The sequence below is a fragment of the Oratosquilla oratoria genome, chromosome 5, assembly GCF_046742065.1.
Source record: "Oratosquilla oratoria isolate Oo_2021 chromosome 5, ASM4674206v1, whole genome shotgun sequence".
NCBI classification, from domain to species: Eukaryota; Metazoa; Arthropoda; class Malacostraca; order Stomatopoda; family Squillidae; genus Oratosquilla; species Oratosquilla oratoria.
Genome location: NC_134781.1, coordinates 77,287,185 through 77,308,858, shown reverse-complemented (window position 1 = coordinate 77,308,858; position 21,674 = coordinate 77,287,185). Strand labels below are relative to the sequence as shown.

The 21,674-nt window shown below is 41.8% G+C and overlaps 1 protein-coding gene across 1 annotated transcript in view; it reads left to right on the top strand.

The window, feature by feature from the left end:
- Positions 1 to 21,674, top strand: part of ptc (protein patched) — a 110,899-nt gene that overhangs the window by 35,776 nt on the left and 53,449 nt on the right. The window contains exons 3-4 of the mRNA XM_076185468.1: positions 16,948 to 17,137; positions 18,324 to 18,393. Coding sequence (XP_076041583.1) covers positions 16,948 to 17,137; positions 18,324 to 18,393 — 260 coding nt within the window. The remainder of the gene's footprint in view (positions 1 to 16,947; positions 17,138 to 18,323; positions 18,394 to 21,674) is intronic.

Sequence of the window (21,674 nt, the reverse complement as noted above, 5' to 3'; positions counted from 1 at the left end):
TTTTGTGTAGTATATGTTCATGCCGTAGAACGTTTTCCCATAAATGGTAAATACTTTCATTGTAGTACGTAGTTAAGAACATACTTATATTTTGGATGATTGTGTGAAATCTATCTCGCACACACACACACACACTGCATACCCAGTGTACATCACGTTGCACGTGTACTTGCCTACGTATATGTCTCTGTCTTTCTGTGTATATATAAATGAGCAAGAAAGCGAGTCCACAGAGAGCAGATGCACAAGAGGTCGCCCTGCGTGCGGTCCCCGCGAGTCTCTTCGTGCGTGTGGGCTGCATACATTTGTGACAGCGCGTGTGGGCCTGCTCGTACTTGCGTGCGTGCATGGTGCGCATGCGTGCGTGTGTGGCTTCCAGTAGTTGCGAACTCGTATGTTAATATTTCTGGAAGATACGTGCTTGTTTGTGAGTCGAATGTAGATGTGAACGTGTACTCTATATGGTTGTCAAACCTCCATGAATATAGGCATAGGTTGCCAGGACTTGCAAGCTGCCACGCATATTTGAAGATGCTTTTATATAATTCTGCACAGTAATTGCAGGGGTGCATGTGCCCACCATGCACGCGTGATAACTTGGGCTGGCATTTTCTGTTTAATCTTGGGTTTACAATAGAGTAATAATGTATAGTTTTGGGCTGCCTGTTGACGTGTGGGTTGTTTTTAAGAACGTTTGTTCCTCCGTAGACTTCAACGTGCCTTTTTCACGGAAACCCGTATATTCGAACTTTACAGCCCAAGCTTTTGATTGGTTCTGTAGTCTGCAAATATGATATTTCCTCTCGTCCCAATACTAATCGAGACTTGTTTTGGTTTTGGATTATAAATTGTACATTAGTTCAGTGAGCAGATGTATATGATTGTAGAGATTGAAATCATCCATCGAGGAGGCTTCACGATTTCTTTCCGGAATACACCAACGTCTGTTGGATTCATCTCCAACTTATGGAGCGCTGTCAGGGAAAACTTCGAAATCTCGCTTCACGCTGGTACGCTCACTGGTAACGCAAAACCACAACATATTTGGGTTGGAGGACTTATGGTAGAAGCCCAAGATAGTGATATTTTTCATACCTAGACACGAAGGGCAAACCAACAACAGTAACATCGTTGTCTGGCTTCATCCAGAGGAAAGTATTTAAAGGTTGTTTTTACAACCAAAATTTTAATTATGGTCTTCAGTATTTGGATCAACCTTAAGCTGAATAAAATTGATCGGGTATAGCAATAAATTAATTCCACCAAACCCGTTTGTTGTGGTGGAGGGATTATCCCTCAGCCTAATATATATATATATATATATATATATATATATATATATATATATATATATATATATATATATATATATATATATAATTTTTTTTTTTTTTTTTTTTTTTTTTTTTTTTCTTTAGCCTAAACAAAACTTTACAGAATAATCCACTAGATAAAATAGTTTAAACCTCGTTTTACCACGTTTAGGTTTGGGATCCTTTCATAAGAAGAGAGGAGCGCACTGGGCTGAGAAGTCATCAGACAGAGGGAGTCGGGTCGAGCCACAACTAGCGCGTGGCGGGAGGAAGCGTTTTGGGTAGAATTCTGTTAAGTATGCTGCGCTGTTGATGAAGGGAAGGAGTACATATGGACTCGTGAGAGGAATGGCTTGCGTCAGTACTCCTCACGTGTAGGTCACGCTAATAATTCTCACTGTAGATTCTGCCAACAACTAAGAACCGATACGCCAGTAACTGGGTTAGCCTAACTCACAAAAATAGACTTGCGGCAATGTTTTTGGAAAGCGGTTTAAGCCAGTTACCCAGGAAAGGCTCGCGCTACTCTAGTGAATCGTGTTAGTAACTCACGAGAGTACCTCGTGCCATTCATTCAGACGAGTGGATTGTGCCGTTCATTCTAAAGACAGGAGTTCACGTCAGTAACTCAAAAAAGTGGAGTGGTGGGTCTTGCCAATAATTCAAGAGAATCGCTTGAGCCATTTATTTACTCATGGGAGCTGCTTGCGCGAGTAACTCTCGCCCTGTAGGCGAAAGTTGAGGTGGGATATTTCTCAAGGTGTTCTCAGAGCCAACGGTCGGACGACGCGACTGGAACGTCCTACCACATCGAGATTTTTGATGGCAACCGTATTCCCAGTAATGCGCGTGCAACGACTGACTGCCCCTGTTGCATGTTTCATGTTGTGTGTTGCATGAGCTGTGGAGGGTGTTGTAGTGTTGACCGTGGTGTTGGATGTGGCACAAGGATTTCTTCATCTTACAGTATAATCAATAACGCAAGGTCTGGTGTCTCAGAGGGGCGCGTCATGAAAGGTGCTGTAACAGTCATCTTTTTCGATATGGCTTTAGCACCAAGTCTTAACCTGTACTGAATTTAAAACATCCAGATGTAATGAATATATACTCTTGGTCTTATGTAGTTTATTTTTATAAAGATAATCTTTCAATGTAAGACAACAATAGTTTAGAACAGTATCCAGTGCTCAGCAATAGCAGGCCTCAGGAGGACTTGTGTAAAAGGGAATATTTCTTGTTAGTATCAAATAAGCTCGCTGTTTTCGTTCACTAACTTAGATAGGACTGGCACGAAGCCTCGTTGCCACGGGCAGTACTTAGGGAAACGACCGGCATTGTATCTGGGTACTGCATATTCAACAGGTCAGCATCGCCGTTAGTGCAATAGGCCGGCTGAACAACAATTAGGCCCGTGAAAACACATTAGCACCATTGACGGTGTCCGTATAATACGTCCCCGTCGCCTTTGCGACAACTGGTAAGTGAGGCTAGTAACACTTTTCATTTTTGTAGTGGAAGTGGACAATATCGACAGTGTATAGCAGCGTTTCTCAAACTTTATACCCTTGCGTAACCTTTAAAATAAATTGCATGTCTCAAGGAACCCCTGCGCAAAAAGCACATATACCATAGCTTTCTTGTTTTATTTTCATCGTAATGGTAGGTTAGATAAGATGATGTCTATATTATAGTGTTACAATAACCAAGAATATGTCGTGCGTGTTTAATTGTATTACGTATGTGGAGTTTAGATAAAAAATCAAAAGTGCATTAGTTTATCTCACTTGTTCTCGTGGAACCCTAAGGGACCTTTGCGGAACCCTGGTTGAGAAACGCAGGTGTATAGTAATAGTGCAGTGTATGAACGTAACAGGGCCACTATAGCTGGGGGATCCAGAACAAGAACCTTAGATTGCCAAAGTTAATGTGCGCGAATTTGCCAAGAGCGTTACTCCTACGGCGGGTATGATATCTTTGTTCTGTGTTGAATCACCACCAGACTGTAAGAACCGCCATCAAGACAGAGTTAAAACGCCACGAGGAGAGACCCCTCGGATGCAGCTTGCATTGCAGATGACCAAGTGAGGCAAAAACTCTTCGTGGACATTGCCAACCTGCCAACAGTGTAGCCGGACATGGAAGGCATTGTTGTCAAACACTGTAGGAACAACATATTACTTCTGGTAAATAAAACTATACTGACAACAGTCGGTGAATAATGCCACGTCTTTAGTAGAACATCCTGGGCGCCTTTCCTGTGCACTGCCAAGACACAACAGCAAAATATTTTGTTCTTTGCCTGGAATCTGACACAGTAATGCAGAACTATCAGTTGTAATCATACCAGTATTGGTGCTGGAACTATCACTGGGTATATGTGAAGTAGGACGTTTTAGCTGATGTATTTACAGGATGATTATGTAAGGAAACATCCGCGAATGCTTGTACATTGGGTGTTTATCTTCCACTCCCTCCCCCCACTCTCTTCTCTCTCTCTCTCTCTCTCTCTCTCTCTCTCTCTCTCTCTCTCTCTCTCTCTCTCCCTCTTCCTTTCACCCTCTGGTGCTTACGTTATCCCTTCGTTACTCTATCTTTAGTTCTTCCCCTTTCCTCCTCTCCTCTCTCCCCGTTCTTTCTCCCCTTTCTCTTCCCCGTCTCTCTCCTTTCTTCTGCCTTTCTCTCTCTCTCTCCTCCCTCCCTCCCTCCCTCCCTCCCTCCCTTTCTCTCGCACACACACACACACACACACACACACACACACACACACACACACACACACACACACACACACACACACACACACACACACACACACACACACACACACACACACACACACTCTTCCTACCCCTCCTTCTCTCTCCATACCCAGCACACTTTCTTTCCCTCCTTACTCTCCATCCATCACCATTCCTCCTCCTCCTCTTCCCTCTGATTGTCATCTCCCCTTCTCCATCACTCTGTCTGTTTTACACAAAGCTCAGTCTTCTGTCGTCCAGACCAAAAGGAGGTAGGAGTGTTGGAATGTCGACGGTTGGCAGTCGGGGCAAGATTTCTTGTAAAAAGGCGACAATTTGAACGCGTCAGTATTGGGGTGCCGGATTTAATGTCTCAGGTAGCCAGGTGCGCTAATAAAGAAGAACAAATAAAGTTCACCATTCCAAAGCAGTTCTAACGATGAGTCACTGAATTGATTAGCCCGAAAAGTCGTTTGCATTGCTGATGCTGGAGCATGTCGTATGGTCCGAGACGACTGCACTCTCAAGACTTCAACTAGCTAACTAGGTAGCCGGTGAACCTGAACAAGTGAACTTGCAAATGCGTTTTCACTGTTAGCATTCACCCGGCGACACGGCCGGTCCCAAAAGGAAGGGCCAGCAGTCTCTAGCATCTCGACTGGCGGACAAATTTGGCGAAAATATGAAATTCCCGCCAGGGGATAAAATGGTGACTAGTTGAAAATACGGAGGGTGAGTCAGACCGGACGTCTGTCCATATGAGTTCATTCGAGCCTTCGTTATGGAAGAGAGATGTAACAAGTCGCCAGCCAGCCGCAGACCTGGTCCGGGAATTGTGGAAAAAACGCGTTATTGGGAACTTTTACATTTAGGGTCTTCGCGTGTTTGGCATAAGCCCTAAGGGAGGCTGGGGTCATGTCCTGGAACTTCTTGTGGATGCAAGGTGTGAGGGACGGAGGGTGGTCCTGGACGAATGACCCCCAGGTGGCAGTAGACTGGGACTAGGTGTCTCTGTGTGATCACAAAGCGATAATGGCACCATCTGCTAAAAAAAAAAAAAAGTACGTGTGTGTGTGTGTGTATGTTGGTTCACACCCTGGATGTCGGTGACATCTGGTGACGGTATTTATTGGGAGTAGAGTAGCATGTATAAGGAATAGGGAATGTGGTGACGAGGGTTGGTGCTGGTCATTGCAAATGGGTGTTAGGTGATAGAATGTGTTGGAGGGGGAAGGGGAGACTGTCTGTGTTTACCAACCGGGACGAACACCGACAAGAAGACGAAGTGATTCCATATGAGGGCAAGGAGGGAGGGAGGTTGTGATTTGGGCAAAGCCATAATTTTCCATATCTAGCAGCGTGGCATAAAGCCATAAAATGATCGTGTTACTTGATACAAACTTGTTAGAAAAAAAGAAACACCGCTAAGGACTACTGTACAGAGGTATATTTAGTAATCAACATCGTTACGGTGCATCTAATTTCAGAATCGGATTGTGCAACAGCACATGGTGATTCTTGACGTAAACTTATTTGTAAGGTGATTTGTCGACGCAGACGTTGATCGATTTGAAACTGATCACTTGGCTTGTTACGATTTGGCTTAGATAATGATAAATGGATGTGGATTGTATTTGACGACTCTCCCTTTACTTGTTCGCCATCTTAACGTTCACTTGTTTAACGTTTGGGCTTCTTGGAAGTCTGACAACTTCTTGCCTTCGCAATAACTTTTAACGCGTTGGCTTCTTGCATAATTTGTTTATTTATCTTCCAAACGCCTGATCTTCATTCAGCTTCCAGACGAAAATAGCGTTGTGTAAATGCTTCTCAGAATTGTTCTCACGTGTTTCTGCAATTATTGCATATTCTTTGGTATTAAAAAATGAATAATACTATAAATAAATTTACCCCCTAAATGCATTGTGACGAACTCACCGAATCCTTGCTGCATTACCCGTTTTCTATGACTATACATTCCGTTCACTTGTCACTCAGTTCTTAGGCGAATGAAATATTCTGGAGTTAACCGCAACGGCATTTTTAAAATTATACCACATGTTTGAAGTGGTTAAGTATACCACCTGCTTGAAGTAGTTAAGCAAGGTAGGTTAAGGGATCCACAATATATGTTTTATGATATTGACTTATTAGTCGATGTCGAAAGTACTGGAAAAGGATGATATTCCTGCATTGGCTAGAACATGCAAAGTTTGCCTCCTGGTTGAAGAAATTGACATTGTGTGATACATATGACGCATACATTTACAAGGCCTGCTTCTCGACGAGATGGTGTTTTTGTTGACCTACTTATTAACAGACCAGATCTTCTTGGTTCTTCCTGACGGCCTAGCCAGTTGCGGTGTCGGCCTACCAGCTATTGATAGAACTGGATTTATAGGCATCAGATTTGCTCGGAATTTCAGACACATGGCAATTGCTGACTTGTTTGGCGCATAGGAATGTAAGTTGAGAGGGTGGAAGGGTGAGGAGCACCTGGGATTGGGTCCCGATCGCCCAAGAATATTTTCAGACAGGGGTCCATCTGGTCTTAATTTTGCATTACAAATTTTATGTTCACAGCCGCGACAGAATTTATCCAGTCTGCCATGGTATTGAAGAAGGTAAACCCGTTTGAGTACTTGCACTCTTAAGTTTGTCCCTGATATCCCTCGGCTTTGTACGTGGCGACTTGCTGGGCTCTTACGGGGATGTTTGAAGCCTTTCTTTACTTGGAGTGGGGCGTGGTGGCTCGGCTGGTTAGAGTGCTTGGACAATCGATCGAAAGACATGGGTTCGATTCCCTCCTTAGCGCTTTCCTGCTAATGTAGGTGGTCTCGTTCTTATTGATTTATTTTACTCTCTCTCTCTCTCTCTCTCTCTCTCTCTCTCTCTCTCTCTCTCTCTCTCTCTCTCTCTCTCTCTCTCTCTCTCTCTAGATACCTTAAGGTGGATATGAGCTGGAACTTTACAAGGAAAGCCAGGTTGGCAAAAGATGATAATGATCTTGGCACAAGTATGCCCATTTTAGACTGACGTTACTGTACACAAGAGCACGCGCGCACGCACACACGTGTATATATATATATATATACATGTATATATATACATGTATATATATGTATATATACATATACATATATATGTATATACATATATATACATGTATATATACATATATATATATACATATACATATATATATATGTATATATATATATATATATATATATATATATGTATATATATATATATATATCTGATGTCCCATCGCACTTGCATAGTCACCAAAGTGGAAGAAAATCGTCTTGCATTATCCAGAATGAAATCGTTAATGTGTATCGCCGTAACGAAAGAGGTTAATCGATATAGTGTTAATCCTTTTGGCTACGGTGACGTTCACTATAAGCGGAGTTAAATTGTCTGGCGCGAAAATTAAGACCCGCGGACTTGGGCACCGTGGCGAAAGAGTTGAGATGACACGATTGAAACCCATGGCATATCAGAACTATGCAATTATATATTTCGCTGTTGTTGCATTAATGTAATTTTGTTGGCCAAAAATCAGTTTAATTATAAGGGAGCAGTTGTATGTAAATATATCCAAAGTCCTCAACAACGGAAAATATATTTGCATAAGTTTGGCATGCCGTTGGTTAGATTCTGTTGCCCGCAATAGCATATGTCAAAGAAAGAATTCCTGACCACACAATAAGGAATGACAAATTTTCAGTAATCAATTCACGGAGTCATAGAGATGAGGAAATAGACTCACAGTATTAGATCCTGCAAACACAGAAAGGGAGGCAAAAGGAAGGAGGCAAGAAGTAATTAAACACCAAAATTGGGATTAGATTCTTTTGTGTTTGATACTTATTTTATAAACTGAGGGTCTGGTTTTTGGCTGAATAAAATCACCTGGCGTATATCCCAGAACATGTGATATTGGAGAGAAAAGGCTCTTACAAAAATGACCTTTTTCCAATCTCTCAAAGGCACCATTTTGTTTGGTCGGCTTTCTGGATGTGTCAGCCGACCAGACAGCCCAAGTCTTCGGAAATTGCCCTTTTGGAGTTCTTCAAAGGGAACATTGTTTCGAAATGAGTAAGAAAAGTACCACGAGGAAGAGAGAGAAGGGTGGGGTGAGGGAGAGAGAGAGAGAGGAGAATTGTATAGGAATCTTTTGAGTTACTCAGACCGTACGGTTTCTACAATGTGATCATCCCTTTCTTCAAAGAGTTAGTGAATGGCGTGGGAGAAGGGGTGGGGGGGGTTAGAGTTGAGGGGGTTGGGGTGGAAGTGATGTATCACACTGGTGTCCATCGTTCTCAACATGACGGGAACACCCACGAGGATGCATCAACTTTTTCAATCCGGTGACGCCACTCTAGAGGGAAGAAGAGAGGTTTTTAGTCTGTGAGATTGAGGTTTGATTATTGCGTCACTGTGTTGAAGGAATGAAACTGAAATCATATGTAGACACGGCTATGACGTCTCTTGAGTGAGATGTAAGGGGGATTTTTATTTTTTTTTTATTTTGCAAGAATGAAAACCTCGAAGTATGTCACTTTGCCCAAAGGTAACCCCCCCCCCTCTCTCTCTCTCTCTCTCTCTCTCTCTCTTCATTTGTTGCCAGGAAGTTTTTGCTTCATCTTGGTGGCACGATAGCCAATATTTTAAAGCCAATTTCCATTAACCCTTTCCGAATTGGGTGGTACTTTTTTCCTTGCAAACTTTCTGTCGCCAAGCTATTTCATTCATCTCCTTGGGAACCCCCTTTACGCGCGCGCGCACACACACACACACACACACACACACACACACACACACACACACACACGGTTAGCATACTTTAGGGTTGGGATGCAGAGAAATATCTCTTCTTCCTCTTCGCACTCCTTCCAAATTGTAGCCTCGCTCGCACCCTTCAAAATCCAAAGAAAGAGTTTTTGTTCAAGGAGAGACGGAAGATGGTTGATCTGGTCTTAGAATGACGACACGTTGACAAAAAAGAAAATGTGTTGTAGAACGGAAGTGGACAATAATCTTGTGCCCAACGGTTAGAATGTGGATTATTTCTTCAAGTTTGAACATGTTCATCGTAGGAGTTGAGCTCTACATTGCTGTATCTTGGTGGAACTCTGTTTTGAATGAAATCGTGCTATGATTATTTTGTGAAAAAAATGTACGAATACAGAAAATATATACTGGTTGATAAGGCTCATTAGTAATTTCCAGTATTGTGGAGAATATATATATATATATATATATATATATATATGTGTGTGTGTGTGTGTGTGTGTGTGTGTGTATGTATTTACCTAGCTGTATTTTGCGGGAAGGGTAGCTACGCTCGTGGTGTCCCGCCTTTGTATCTCGCAGTGTGTGTGTGTGTAGAGAGAGAGATATAACCACGGAGGTATTTCCACGGATTGAATATAATCACTTAGTATAAAAACGAGGTTCAGGCTCTTGCCGACACTGCTTGTTTGCTGAACTCATTAATTCTTGTCCAAGACAAACAGCCGGACCGCAAATTTTGTCACCAATCTTGCGTAGTCGTATATGATAATGAATGATAGCAGAGATCTAACATTTGAATACAAAATTTATCGTTATATTACATTTTGCAACACGTCAAAGAATCAGCTGTCGACGCTCCATCTATCAGAAAAAGAAACTCGACACAAATTTCTTGACCTTCGTAGCTGGGTATACGTAGGTATTATAAAGAATATAACCAGAGCGGGAACCTTTAATTATATTGTTTTATCTAGCACCAAGATATTTTATTCGGCTGATGGGGTGGGGGGAACACCAATGTGTGGTAAGGAGTTTATTTTGTGTAAACAGACCCATGTACCACTTGCCCACCCTTCCCCCCACTCATGCGGTGTTGTGTAATGAATAGTTTTCACGGTCGGGTGTTCTTACATGAGCCGTGCAACACCATTTCTGCAAAGGAAATGTCCCGGACCCCTCTACCATTTGCATCTCCCGTAGAATATAAATTTCCCTGCTTGCCTGGAGATAGAAGAGTGAAGATAATTGATGCAAACATGGACAGGGGTTTCGTTGAGGGGAGGCACACTTGCATGAAATGATGATCAACGCGTGGCAAATGCTCGGTTCCCAAGAATGTGGCGACATGACGTCACAATAGAGAGAAAGGGAGAGGGAGAGGAAAGGTCGTCAGCTCCATCCGCGCTGGCTCCGTGATATCCCGTTTCCCTCTGTCTTGACCTGTCGCCTGTCCTGCCAATCTCACCCCTTTCTGTGATCCCTCGCTTTGTGTCTGGCGAATCTTCCTCCAGTCTTGCCATATGTCATCGGAGAAAGATGATCCCTGACTGAGACATTGAGGGAACCAATAGTGTATATATATATATATATATATATATATATATATATATATATATATATATATATATATATATATATATATATATATATACACACACACACATGGGTGTGCTAATAAGAACACATGTACGTGTGTTCACTTATGCAAAGTAGACCACTTGGAAAAAAAATAACGAAGCAGAGCGCTTTCGTGTATTACATCCAGTGCAAAAGGTACTTTTTGCACTGGATGTAATATATGAAAGCGCTCTGCTTCGTTAGTTTCTTTTTTCCGAGTGGTCTATTTTGCATACGTGTGTGTGTGTGTACTCTATGTCTGAAAAGGGACAGGGGATGGTTTCAATTCTGACGTCAAATTTATCTTACGAGGTGGGAAGAAAGGCAGGGTGGGAAGTATGTAAAGATAAAAAGAGGCGAACAAACATGTTGGAAGAGCATGGGAAGTTAGGAAAGGGGGGGAGAAGGTGTGTGGGGGAGGGGGGAAGGGAGTAAATTGCGGGAAGTGTATACATACAACCTACCCCCATCGTGATGGTGACTTCCTTTCCCAGACTTTTCTCCCGACGCCTGTTTCACTTGCGGCCGTTTGCTGGCAGCAGCTTCCTGCCATACCCCTTCTCTCGTTCCCTCCCCCTCCCCTCCCCAACGAGCAGGCGTAGCTCTCTCTCTCTCTCTCTCTCTCTCTCTCTCTCTCTCTCTCTCTCCTCTCTCTCTCCTCTCTCTCTCTCTCTCTCTCTCTCTCTCTCTCTCTCTCTCTCTCTCTCCGCCCCCATACCTGCCAACTAGTTTACCACCAACTTCGTAATCTGCAACCCATTTGCCCGCGTACACGGCACGCAAAGTGGAGTATGTGCATGACACGTGCTTTCGCATGAGCGTAGGATGCACATGACACATGTATTCACATGGTCCTTGGGTCCACGGCCACATGACACACGTGCTCACATAAGCTCGGGTTTGCGAGGGCCACCCACGTTGCTCCGCAGCGCTGAGATAGCATCAAGAGACGGGTGAGGTGGTCTTTGGTTATTTATCCTCGGCCTTTTTACACGTCCTCCCTTTGGCGTACTCTTTCTTTGATGGCTGCTCTTCCTTATCTTTCTCCAATTGTAAATTCACCTCCTCCTCCTCCTCCTCCTCCTCCTCCTCCTTCGCAGACACTTCTGAACCCTCCCATCCCATCCCAACCCCCCTCTGCTCTCCTCTTCTTCTCCTCCCCCTCCTCTTTATTGCTCTCCAAAGGGAAAAAAATAAAATAAAATGCGCACGCGTGGTCTAATCTCACCCACAATCTACATCATCACCCACCACGTCCTCGTACGTACAATTATAATATCACCCCCCAAACACCTCACCTTTTCCTGATCTCTCCAGGCACCCATTGTACCCCCATGCACACATACATCTCCCCCAGTCACACCCACACCCACCACCTGGCCCCACAGACCACCACAAAACGCCCATGCAACCCGGCTATTTTTCAACGGCTCCCTTGTTACTTGTCCATGCCGTTTATCTGCCAAGGAGTTTTGTCTACGTAACAATGTGTGCGTGTGTGTTTGTTTGTGTGTGTATGTGTGCGTGCGCGCGCGCGTGTGTGTGTGTGTGCCCTAAGTACACATATGCGCACGTGCTTTTAGTGTGTGCGTGTTTTAACCTAATTGTAGTATACAGGATAGAAGCTGCTTGTGTGGGGGTCCCGTCTCTATGCCTACATCGGTCAACCTTGCCGTGTGTGTGTGTGTGTGTGTGTGTGCGTGCGTGCATGCATGCGCTGTAAATACACGTGTGTGAACGCGCGCGGGTAAACTAGTACGCGTGTTTGCGCTTTTTGTGTGTGCGTGCGTGCGCAACTGTGTATATAAGCTAACAATTATAAGCTGCTTGGCTCTGATTATAGATGAAGTACCACCTGGGCAAGGATGTGACAAGGATGAATGTTAGTTGTGTTTTGTGTACGTCTTTCGTGAATGTGTGTGTGTGTGTGTGTGTGTGTGTGTGTGTGTGCGTGCGCGTGGTCGTACTCACGCAGTGTGTACGTTTGTGAGTGGATGTATGGTGCGTACTGGTATTTGAATATTCATAATATGACTAAGGCACATACTGCAGGTTATTTTGTTTTGTGTGTGTGTTGTATATTAATATGTATGATCTCCCTGTGTACCGTGTTCATGTTTGTATAAGCTTTGTCTGTGTGTTCATAAATGCAAGTGTTGATAATACACTGGATGAAATATTTGAACGTAGTGTACACAACATTAGCGCTTGCTCGTGTGTGTGTGCGCGCGCATGCGCTCTTGTGATTGTGAGCGTGTGTTACCTACGACATGAGGACTCACCATCTCGCTCGCTTGTCTACTCTAGCATCTATTGCTGTGCAAGTTGGAAGCACAGGGCAAGTTCCCCTCGCCTTAATTGCCCCTATAATGTGTGTGTAACGGAGATATATACAGGGAGATGAACAGATTGAGACGCAAAAATATGAGCTCTGTGCAGGTATGAAACTGACGAAGGAGTGGAGACGGGAGGAAGGGAATTCGTTTGATTTATAACCGTTTTTTTTCCTAGGTTCATCATGTATACCGTGTTGTCACCTACACACGCTTAAAGCAGAAATGATAGTTATGTTTACGCGCTGCAAATGAAGATGATTAGTATTAGCTGTAATGGTTTGTGATCTTTAAAAAAAAAAGTACTTTTCTAATGGGATGGAGCCATTGGATTAAAAAAAAATATTTGCTAATCATTATTTGTTGGTTTATTTATTTATTTCCGTCTCATGAGAACAATCCCGGATTGTGTATCTTTACTTGGACCAGACCAGAGGAAAACGATCAGTAACTCGTTCCTCTATCAACAAATTATCACAATTTGTTTTTATGTCGGATTGGGAACATTTAAGTAGTTTTATATGCATGCATGTATATGTATATATATATATATATATATATATATATATATATATATATATATATATATATATATATATATATAACATATTTCCTAACGATGTTTACGTGAATTTAATGCCTGGTTGTAAACGTTGATACACGTCTGCATACGCATGTATCTAGTGAATATAATCTTGCAGAAAAAAATAAATTTCGAATTTTTTTTCCAAAGTTTCGAACCTTGCATGAACATGAAGTAAGCGAAAAGACGAAGCCGCTGTCCACACATTCAAAAATGCCATTGATCAGAGAGCCGAGAGAAGAAAGGAGAAAAAAAAGGAGGAGGAGGAGGAGGGGGTGGGGGTTCGTGATTCCTCAGCCATGTCTTGCTTCGAAGCTTCAAATGAATCATTAATTACGAGGGGCTTTTCTTCCTCTGTGGAGGTTCATCACGGTGCCTTTTGCCCCTCGCTAATGCGGAACATTTTCCAACCGAAGCGAAGCCGTGCCGGAATAGTCACACGATTGTGACGGGGGAGGGAGGAGGGGGAGGGGATACGGCAGATGGTCGTCGTCGTCGTCGTTGTATCCTGAACTCTTTCTCCCCTCGCCTGTTCTACTCTTACTTACGCACTCACTCCTTTACTCAGTAACTCCGTCTGCCCTCTCTCTCTCGCTCTCTCTCCTCCCCTGCTCCTCTCTTTCACTTGCTCACTCCTTCACTCAGTAACTCTTTATCTCTGCCCCCCCCTCTCTCTCTCTCTCTCTCTCTCTCTCTCTCTCTCTCTCTCTCTCTCTCTCTCTCTCTCTCTCTCTTTCTCACTCTTTCTCACTCACTTAATGAAAGGTCTGGTCGATACTACTTATTCTCCTTCAGTGGAGTCCTCCATCTTCCCATAAACGCAAAGATCGAGGTGTGTGTTCAACCAGGAAAAGAAAACGAATGAGAGGATTCAAAACCGGCTGTGCAGTTGAACAGGTATTGAATGCACTGTCATCTTACATGGTGCCGGCCTATGGAAACAGGTTTTTCGTACGCGCCTGCCGCTCTCTATCTTTGATGTTCTTTATAGCTTTGGTTAATGCTAGAGAATGGTGCAGATTGAATTCATGGGTCAAGTGGTCGACTACCACGCCATATGGTTTAACGTTTCCTGGTCTTCGTGGAGCGATAGTTTGCGAGCGTTTTGTTGTCAGCATAGTCGTTTTAGCAACTCGTGCTCTGTTCTTGTTCCATGTCGTCCACCCGGCGTCCTCTTTTAATTTATTTTACTCCCTGGATGCAGGAGGAAAGGGGTAACTATTCCCCTTACTGATATTTAGAAAAACAAAATTTTTCAATTATCTATAACGATATTCAAGTCTTTGAAACACGGCAGGAAATAACAGTAAACATGACTAGATAGATAAACAAACCAATAAATGCATGGAATAGAAATAGAACCGGCCAAGGAGTCCGATAAAGGACACTTCCTTTGGGATCCTGCACTCTTCCATATTATGTGTATGTTTGCGTGCGTTTATTTGTTTACTTTATACAGACACCTCGTGGAACCGAAAAGTGTTGATATGTTATTATTATCATTATAAAATTTATTGTTATTATTATCACTACTATATCATTATCATTATTATTGTTATTTATCATTATTGTTCTTGTTATTATTGTAATTATTATTCTGTAATGAGCCCATTTCCACCTTTATGTCCCACTGCAGTACCATTCTGTTCTCAACGGGGAGATACATCCTTTATACCTAACTGATTTATTTTAATCCAATTTGGGAAGTCTTGTATGTAGACTGAATAGAGTGGTTTTGGGCGTGTTGGAATGGCTAGGGTTGTGCTAATGTAGTTTGAAAACCAACGTTAGACTAGGTTCCAGTGTGCGTGCGTGTGTTGTGTGTGTGTGTGTGTGTGTATATATATATATATATATATATATATATATATATATATATATATATATATATATATATATATATATTATGGGTGTGTAAATTAATATTATGTAGTATAAATTCTACCCGCCATGTGGTTGAGGGTCGCTTCTTGGGGGGTTGTATGTCGACTGTTGAGACAAGTCCGCTGTTGCCACTGTCTCACCATTTTTTGTTTGGGCCTCAGAGACTTATTATCGCGATCTCTCGTTCAAAGACGACCGACCACCCCCAGATCAGGCCGCACCTACGACTCAAAGGTGTTCTGTGACGTTAAGTGGGTCCTGGGCTGGGTTTGAAGTGTCCATGGGGGAGAGAGTTTTTCGTCGTTCGACGTTGGCGATAGTGATTTGTTTATGGCAGATGTTGCCAATCAGTGATTAATTAACTGTACATATTTTTAATTCGTTTGTGTTGTGACTTTGCTAGGATTTATTATATTTGCAAACCACTCCTGGCGTTGATTTTTTTTTTTTTTTTTTATAATTTTTTGTACTTCTGATATTTGTGAAGATGATACGATATCTAAAATTTTGCGGGGGGAAAATCGCGAATCAATGAAGGTGGTCCAACGACTGACCTTGTGTCGTCTGTTTGGAGGAAATGACGTATTTCCCCTCCACTTGCCAGGACATGTGGAGGGATGGAGGCGGCCACGAGTGGAGTAAGTCTGTGTGGTCCATTTTGGATTAGACACCAAAGAGCCTTTTGGTCCGGTCCATTGTGGGAGAACTGAGGAGGAGGCGACTGGGCCCAGAAAACTGGGGATTTGGGGTAAAGGAAACCGGATTAATAGTTCTGAGTCATGTATGTGAACACGACACACACACACACACACACACACACACACACACACACACACACACACACACACACACGCCCAGGACTGAAATTATTTCAGTATTGCTGCGCTTCGAGTCGTTACTCCAACTCTCGTGAGCGGGGAGTTGGGGGCGTGTGCGCGTGTAAGGTCGCAGCGTTACCCATAGATCGGTCATAAATGCGCTCTGAGCTCTCTTTCGAGAGGGAAATAGCTGTCGATCACGAGTCCAACACGTGATCCAAGACCATGGTGAATCTCCCTCTCTCTCACACACACAGGGACCCCCTGACATATCTACCCACGCGTATTTGAGGTTCGTCTGTGCACATTTAGTATTTAATTGCAGATTGCGTGTAATTGGCGAGGGGCGTTCCTTCCTTGGAGATTCCTGTTCATGTTTACTATCGGTCATGCCTCTGATTGATCTCTACGCCAAGGAATTTATCATGCGCTGCTTGCACGCTTCCATTTCTGGCCAGTGTATACACTCGGTGTATCCGGACATCTTTGGAGTGTGCTTTTATCCTTATCCTCCCTCCTCCTCCTCCTCCTCCTCCTCCTCCTCCTCCTCCTCGTCCTCCTCTTCGCCCTTCTCCTCCTCCCCCTCTTCTTCATTTCTCTCCTACTCCTTCCCCTCATTCTCTTATCCCAGTACGTGTCCCCATGTGTGAATGCAAACCACACACTCCTAAACACACACACACACACACACACACACACACACACATTATATATATATATATATATATATATATATATATATATATATGTGTGTAATACACATACGTACATGCATATGTATATACTGTATAATGTATTTGTGCATAAGCCACCAATAGGATTTCTGTTTACCCATATTGTCTCTTCTACCTTCGCCAGAGGGCGGTCGCTTAGAGCGAGAGTTGGCCTACGTCTCCGCGACCCTCGGAGAAGGCGCAGGGAGCACCAAGCAGATGATGATCCAGACTCCCCGTCGGAAGGGCGTCAATGTTCTTCACCCGTCAGCGGTTCTCGCCCACTTGCACGTCCTCAAGCGCGCCACGGAGGTCGAAGTCAACATGTTCGACATGTGAGTACCTTTCGGTCTTTGTCTCGAACTGTGTTCGATAGTTCCTGGTCAGGTTTGTGTGAACGGCGGGAAGCTGGGGTGCAGGATCTAGGTAAAGGTGTGTTAATGATTAGGCACGCTTTATCTCGCCTTATCGCCAGCATTCCTCGTGGTTTTTGTCCACCTTATTTCTGTACGAGGAACTAGAATGTATATTTTCTTTCTTTGTCAAATTTGCTTTCTATGGAACTTTTTTAAGGGGGGAGGGAGTAATTGCACCAACTCCAGAAGGACAAATGAAGGGTTGAGAATCTGCATTAGGTTATAGAAAATGGGTGAGTGAAGGTGCGAGGTGGGGGAAGAGGTAATTTACCATCATTTTCACCCTTTCAGCACCTTTGGGTGAACATACAGATTTTGTTGCAGCAGGCGAGGCAGTTTTTTTTCATCTGAAAGGCGAAGCATGACCTGACCAGTCGGTTGAACAATATAGGATAATTATCTTCCTGAGATGCACTTGTCAAGAGAATGAAATGTGGAGATGCAACCATACAGTTAATTTATATCTATTGTGTTGTAATATTCAGGAGGGTTAAGATGAAGGGGTATGGTGAAGGATTGCATTTTGATGATACGGTAAATTTTCTTCTTCTTTCTTCTTCTTCTTTTTCTTCTTCTTTTTCTTCTTCTTTTTCTTCTTCTTCATTTTCTTCTTCTTCTTTTTCTTCTTCTTCTTCTTCTTCTTCTTCTTCTTCTTTTTCCACATTTCAAAGTAGGTAACTCCAGGTCTTTACTGAAAGTTTGTTATCCTCCACAAAACTGATAAGATAGATCATATTTTAAAAGAGTTAAATTTCATATTATGTCCACAATTTTTATTTTCTTTATTATTATTATTCTTTTAGTTCCAAAATGTTTTGTAATGCAAAGCTATATCATCAGCGTCATAATTATTCCTAATGTTATTTTTGTTTATGCATTGTTACTACTTTATTAGTGTTACTTTATTGTTGTTTTACATTGTGTGGACAAGAAACGAATAAGAATTGCGTGGGCAGTCGGTTATTATTATTATTTTTTTTTCTGGACATCCTTCTACAACTTTCTCTTTGTTTTTCTATTGTTCTTCTTTTGTCTCGGCGTGTCATGCATGCTCCTTACCCGAGTCGTTTCGCGCCAATTTACATAATCTTCTTGTACTTAACAGAACTTGGAGCTTGAAGGATTTGTGCTACGCGCAGAGCTTCCCGTCCTTCGAAAACTACCTCATCGACCAGGTAAGGACCGTTCTTCGATTTTGTGTTTGTATCGCTTTCCATCCGAACCATCCTTCTATACATCAAGTTCTTTTTGTTTGTACCAGATTCATTTAGGGTCTGGCTACATCGTATTAGGTGTAGCAGTCTGCAGGGCGTTTATTTTAGGTATTTTGTATCTATATCTGCTTTTTCTGTGAGGTACTGAGAGTTTAACTCCTTTGCGTTTGGTATCTTTTGTTTATTTTTCTTCACTTACGACCTAAGTGGTTTCTGTGCGAGGTGTTGTGTGTTTTAGTCTCTTTATGGTAGGTGTTCTCTGTTATCAGCCTGTCTTACAGAACGTATTTTTCTTCTGTAGTGTCATTTACTTATTCTTTATGTTAGGTGCCATGCGTTCATGCCAACTTCTTTCCAAAACCAACTGTTCTAAGAGGTGGTTTATGTTTTAGCTTAATTCCTGTGTTTTTCTGTTGTATTTTTATCACATTTAATATTAGTTGCACTGATACAGACTAAAATTTTAGCGTTAGCGACAAAGCTGAAGTTTCAGACTTCTGAATAAAATTGTTTGGTCTTAGAATGAGCACAGTTCGTGATATCGTCGTAGTGAATGGGGTTAATCTCCTCAGAATTTCATCCTGTCATTAATTTATTTTATTTTACATATGTGTACATGATTGTTTACTATTTTTATTTCATTTTCTATGTATTTTATCTAAGTATTATTATTATTATCATTATCATTATTATTATTATAATTATTTTTGGCCCTCCCCAACCCCAGATAATCAGGGATGGTACACATATTAATAAAATACCGTAACGTAATCTAGAACAAGAAAAAAGCCGACACCATAAGAAAGAGGACCTAATTTAGTTGCCCCCCCCCCCGTTCCCTCTTCCCTGAATTGAATGTAATACTCTGACACCAATTAAGCTATAGTGAACTGGGCGCGTTCCTCTGCGTTCCTCGATGCGTTCCGCTTTAGTTAGGCCCCTGTTAGCGCTCCCAAAATATTTAAAGCTTAAGAGACAGGTTCATACCGAAATAAAAGTCCGGTAGGCCACATACTATCCCAAAGAAATATTTTGTAGTTTTAATAGTTTGGGAGCGCAAACCGCGGCCAAACTAAGGATAACAAAGGAGAGAATGCCGACAGGAGACCTTTTGGTCCATAACTAGGTCGGATGCGGAACAATTATAATAATGATAAATAAATAAAAGAAAAGGAAAATTATAATATAAATAATAATAAAATTAATAAATGCATAGGTATAGTTAAATAATAAAGAAACAGGTAAATAGTAAATAATAATAAATTGACAGATAACTGATTATAAATAAAAATCAAGCAAATAATAATAAACAAACAAATAATAACAAACAAATAAAAAAGTAATATAAAATAAATGACAGTCATTATGGAACGCGCCCAGCATCTGAGTTTGAGTCAAATCTTGACCTAAATTACGATGATAGTATCGACATGTAAGCTGCCCGTTTTCTGAAACGACAAACAATATCGTTGTGCTTTAAGGAAAACGGGACGACGATGGATCGGCAGGCCTTTGGGTCGATTTCCAACACGCCGATAGAAATCTTTGCGATGCCAGTTTTTGTCTAGACGGTCCTCATGGTAGGGAGTGGTATTGGTAATCTTGATTGTCCCGAAATGGAACTTATTGTGGAGAGAGCCATTAAGTAAGATCAAAAACAGATGAAGCGGATGGGAGAGGTGAGATACAAGAAGAAGAGTGGATGATGAAACTTTCGTATAACAATGAGAAAATGATGAGTTGACAGTGGAAGAGAATTTGTGTAACATAACGTGATTAAGCGCATGTGATATATATATATATATATATATATATATATATATATATATAGAGAGAGAGAGAGAGAGAGAGAGAGAGAGAGAGAGAGAGAGAGAGAGTTGGATAATAGTGTGGCTCGTTTTCACATTGGCAGAACTAAACATGGTGCGGTTATTTCTCCTCTTCTATCTCGAGCAGTGACGTAATCAAGGCCCAGAATCAGGTTCACAAGCGCATCCGAGGTAGAAATATTTACTGAATGAAATGACAGGCGGAAGCCCAATCAAATATTTGATAACATTTAAAGCGAATTAAGACTTCAGCATTAATAAATTATCCGAAGTTGACTTTTCACTTTGTATTCCCAGTGTGTTACCACGGTAGAAATGTGCAGGAACGTAATGTCTCGAATATTACATGCATTAGATAATTACGACCTTAATTTAGGCCTGATTTCTGAAAATAAATGAGAAAGATGAGATTCCTGTTCCTAACGAGAAGTCTGTGTATCTTTATGTATTTTTAGTCTGACTGTAATAGATGAAGTATAATCAGTTTTATAACAGTTCACAACGTATACTGAATGTGGAAAAACATCAGCCCAGTTCTCATAATCTACACTAGATCGGACTAAAATGTCTTGATAATTTCTCCATATATTGTTAAGTGTATAAAGTAGTGAAAATAAAACTTTAACACTTTGATCGTTTGTGTTGATATTATCTTTTTAAGTCAAGTAAAATCGAGATGACGGCCAGTGGAAGAAGAAAAAAGACAAGTTTAATCAGGACGAGTTAGAGTGCGACAGTTTTCTACGTCTTTGTTACCAGCTACGACAGTTGCGGACAAACACAGTGGTGTTATTTTCTCAATTGTATGATCCCAGGATGAGAGTCTCTGATTGCTTGTGAAACTGAATCCAGAAGCCGCATAAGAAAGGCTCAAGGATGTAGAAATAACCAATTATATTTTTTATTGTGAATGGAGAGAGAAAAATGCATAAAATAATGATTGCAAATTACAGTGGCCCCGTACTGGAAAAAAGTTTGTATGTTGACGATCAACATTGTGATGATAGATGATATGTCTTCGGAGCTGTTGATTTTTAGGACAGGATTTCGTGTAAGTGAGTAGTTTGGGAAGCTGTAGCTCATTCTAGTCAGAGATAATTGACGAAAGGAAGTTCTTCTCAACACATACTTCGAGGGAAGATTTTCAAATATAACATTGGACTCCACTGACAAGGTCACAAGGTCTTGTTCAGCGTAGCTTCCTGCGAGTGTCGACATCGGCTATAATGTCGACATTAGTCATTTTTTTTAGAGAGGAACTGTACGAGATAAGAAAATTATGTTAGTTGGAAAGATTGCATCGGTATTTACGACGCTGTCGACATTTGTCATCTTTTTAGAATTATTCGGGATAAAATTATTTTAAGGTGGGAAATGTTGGAACGACGTTGAGTCATTTACGACTGTGTTGAA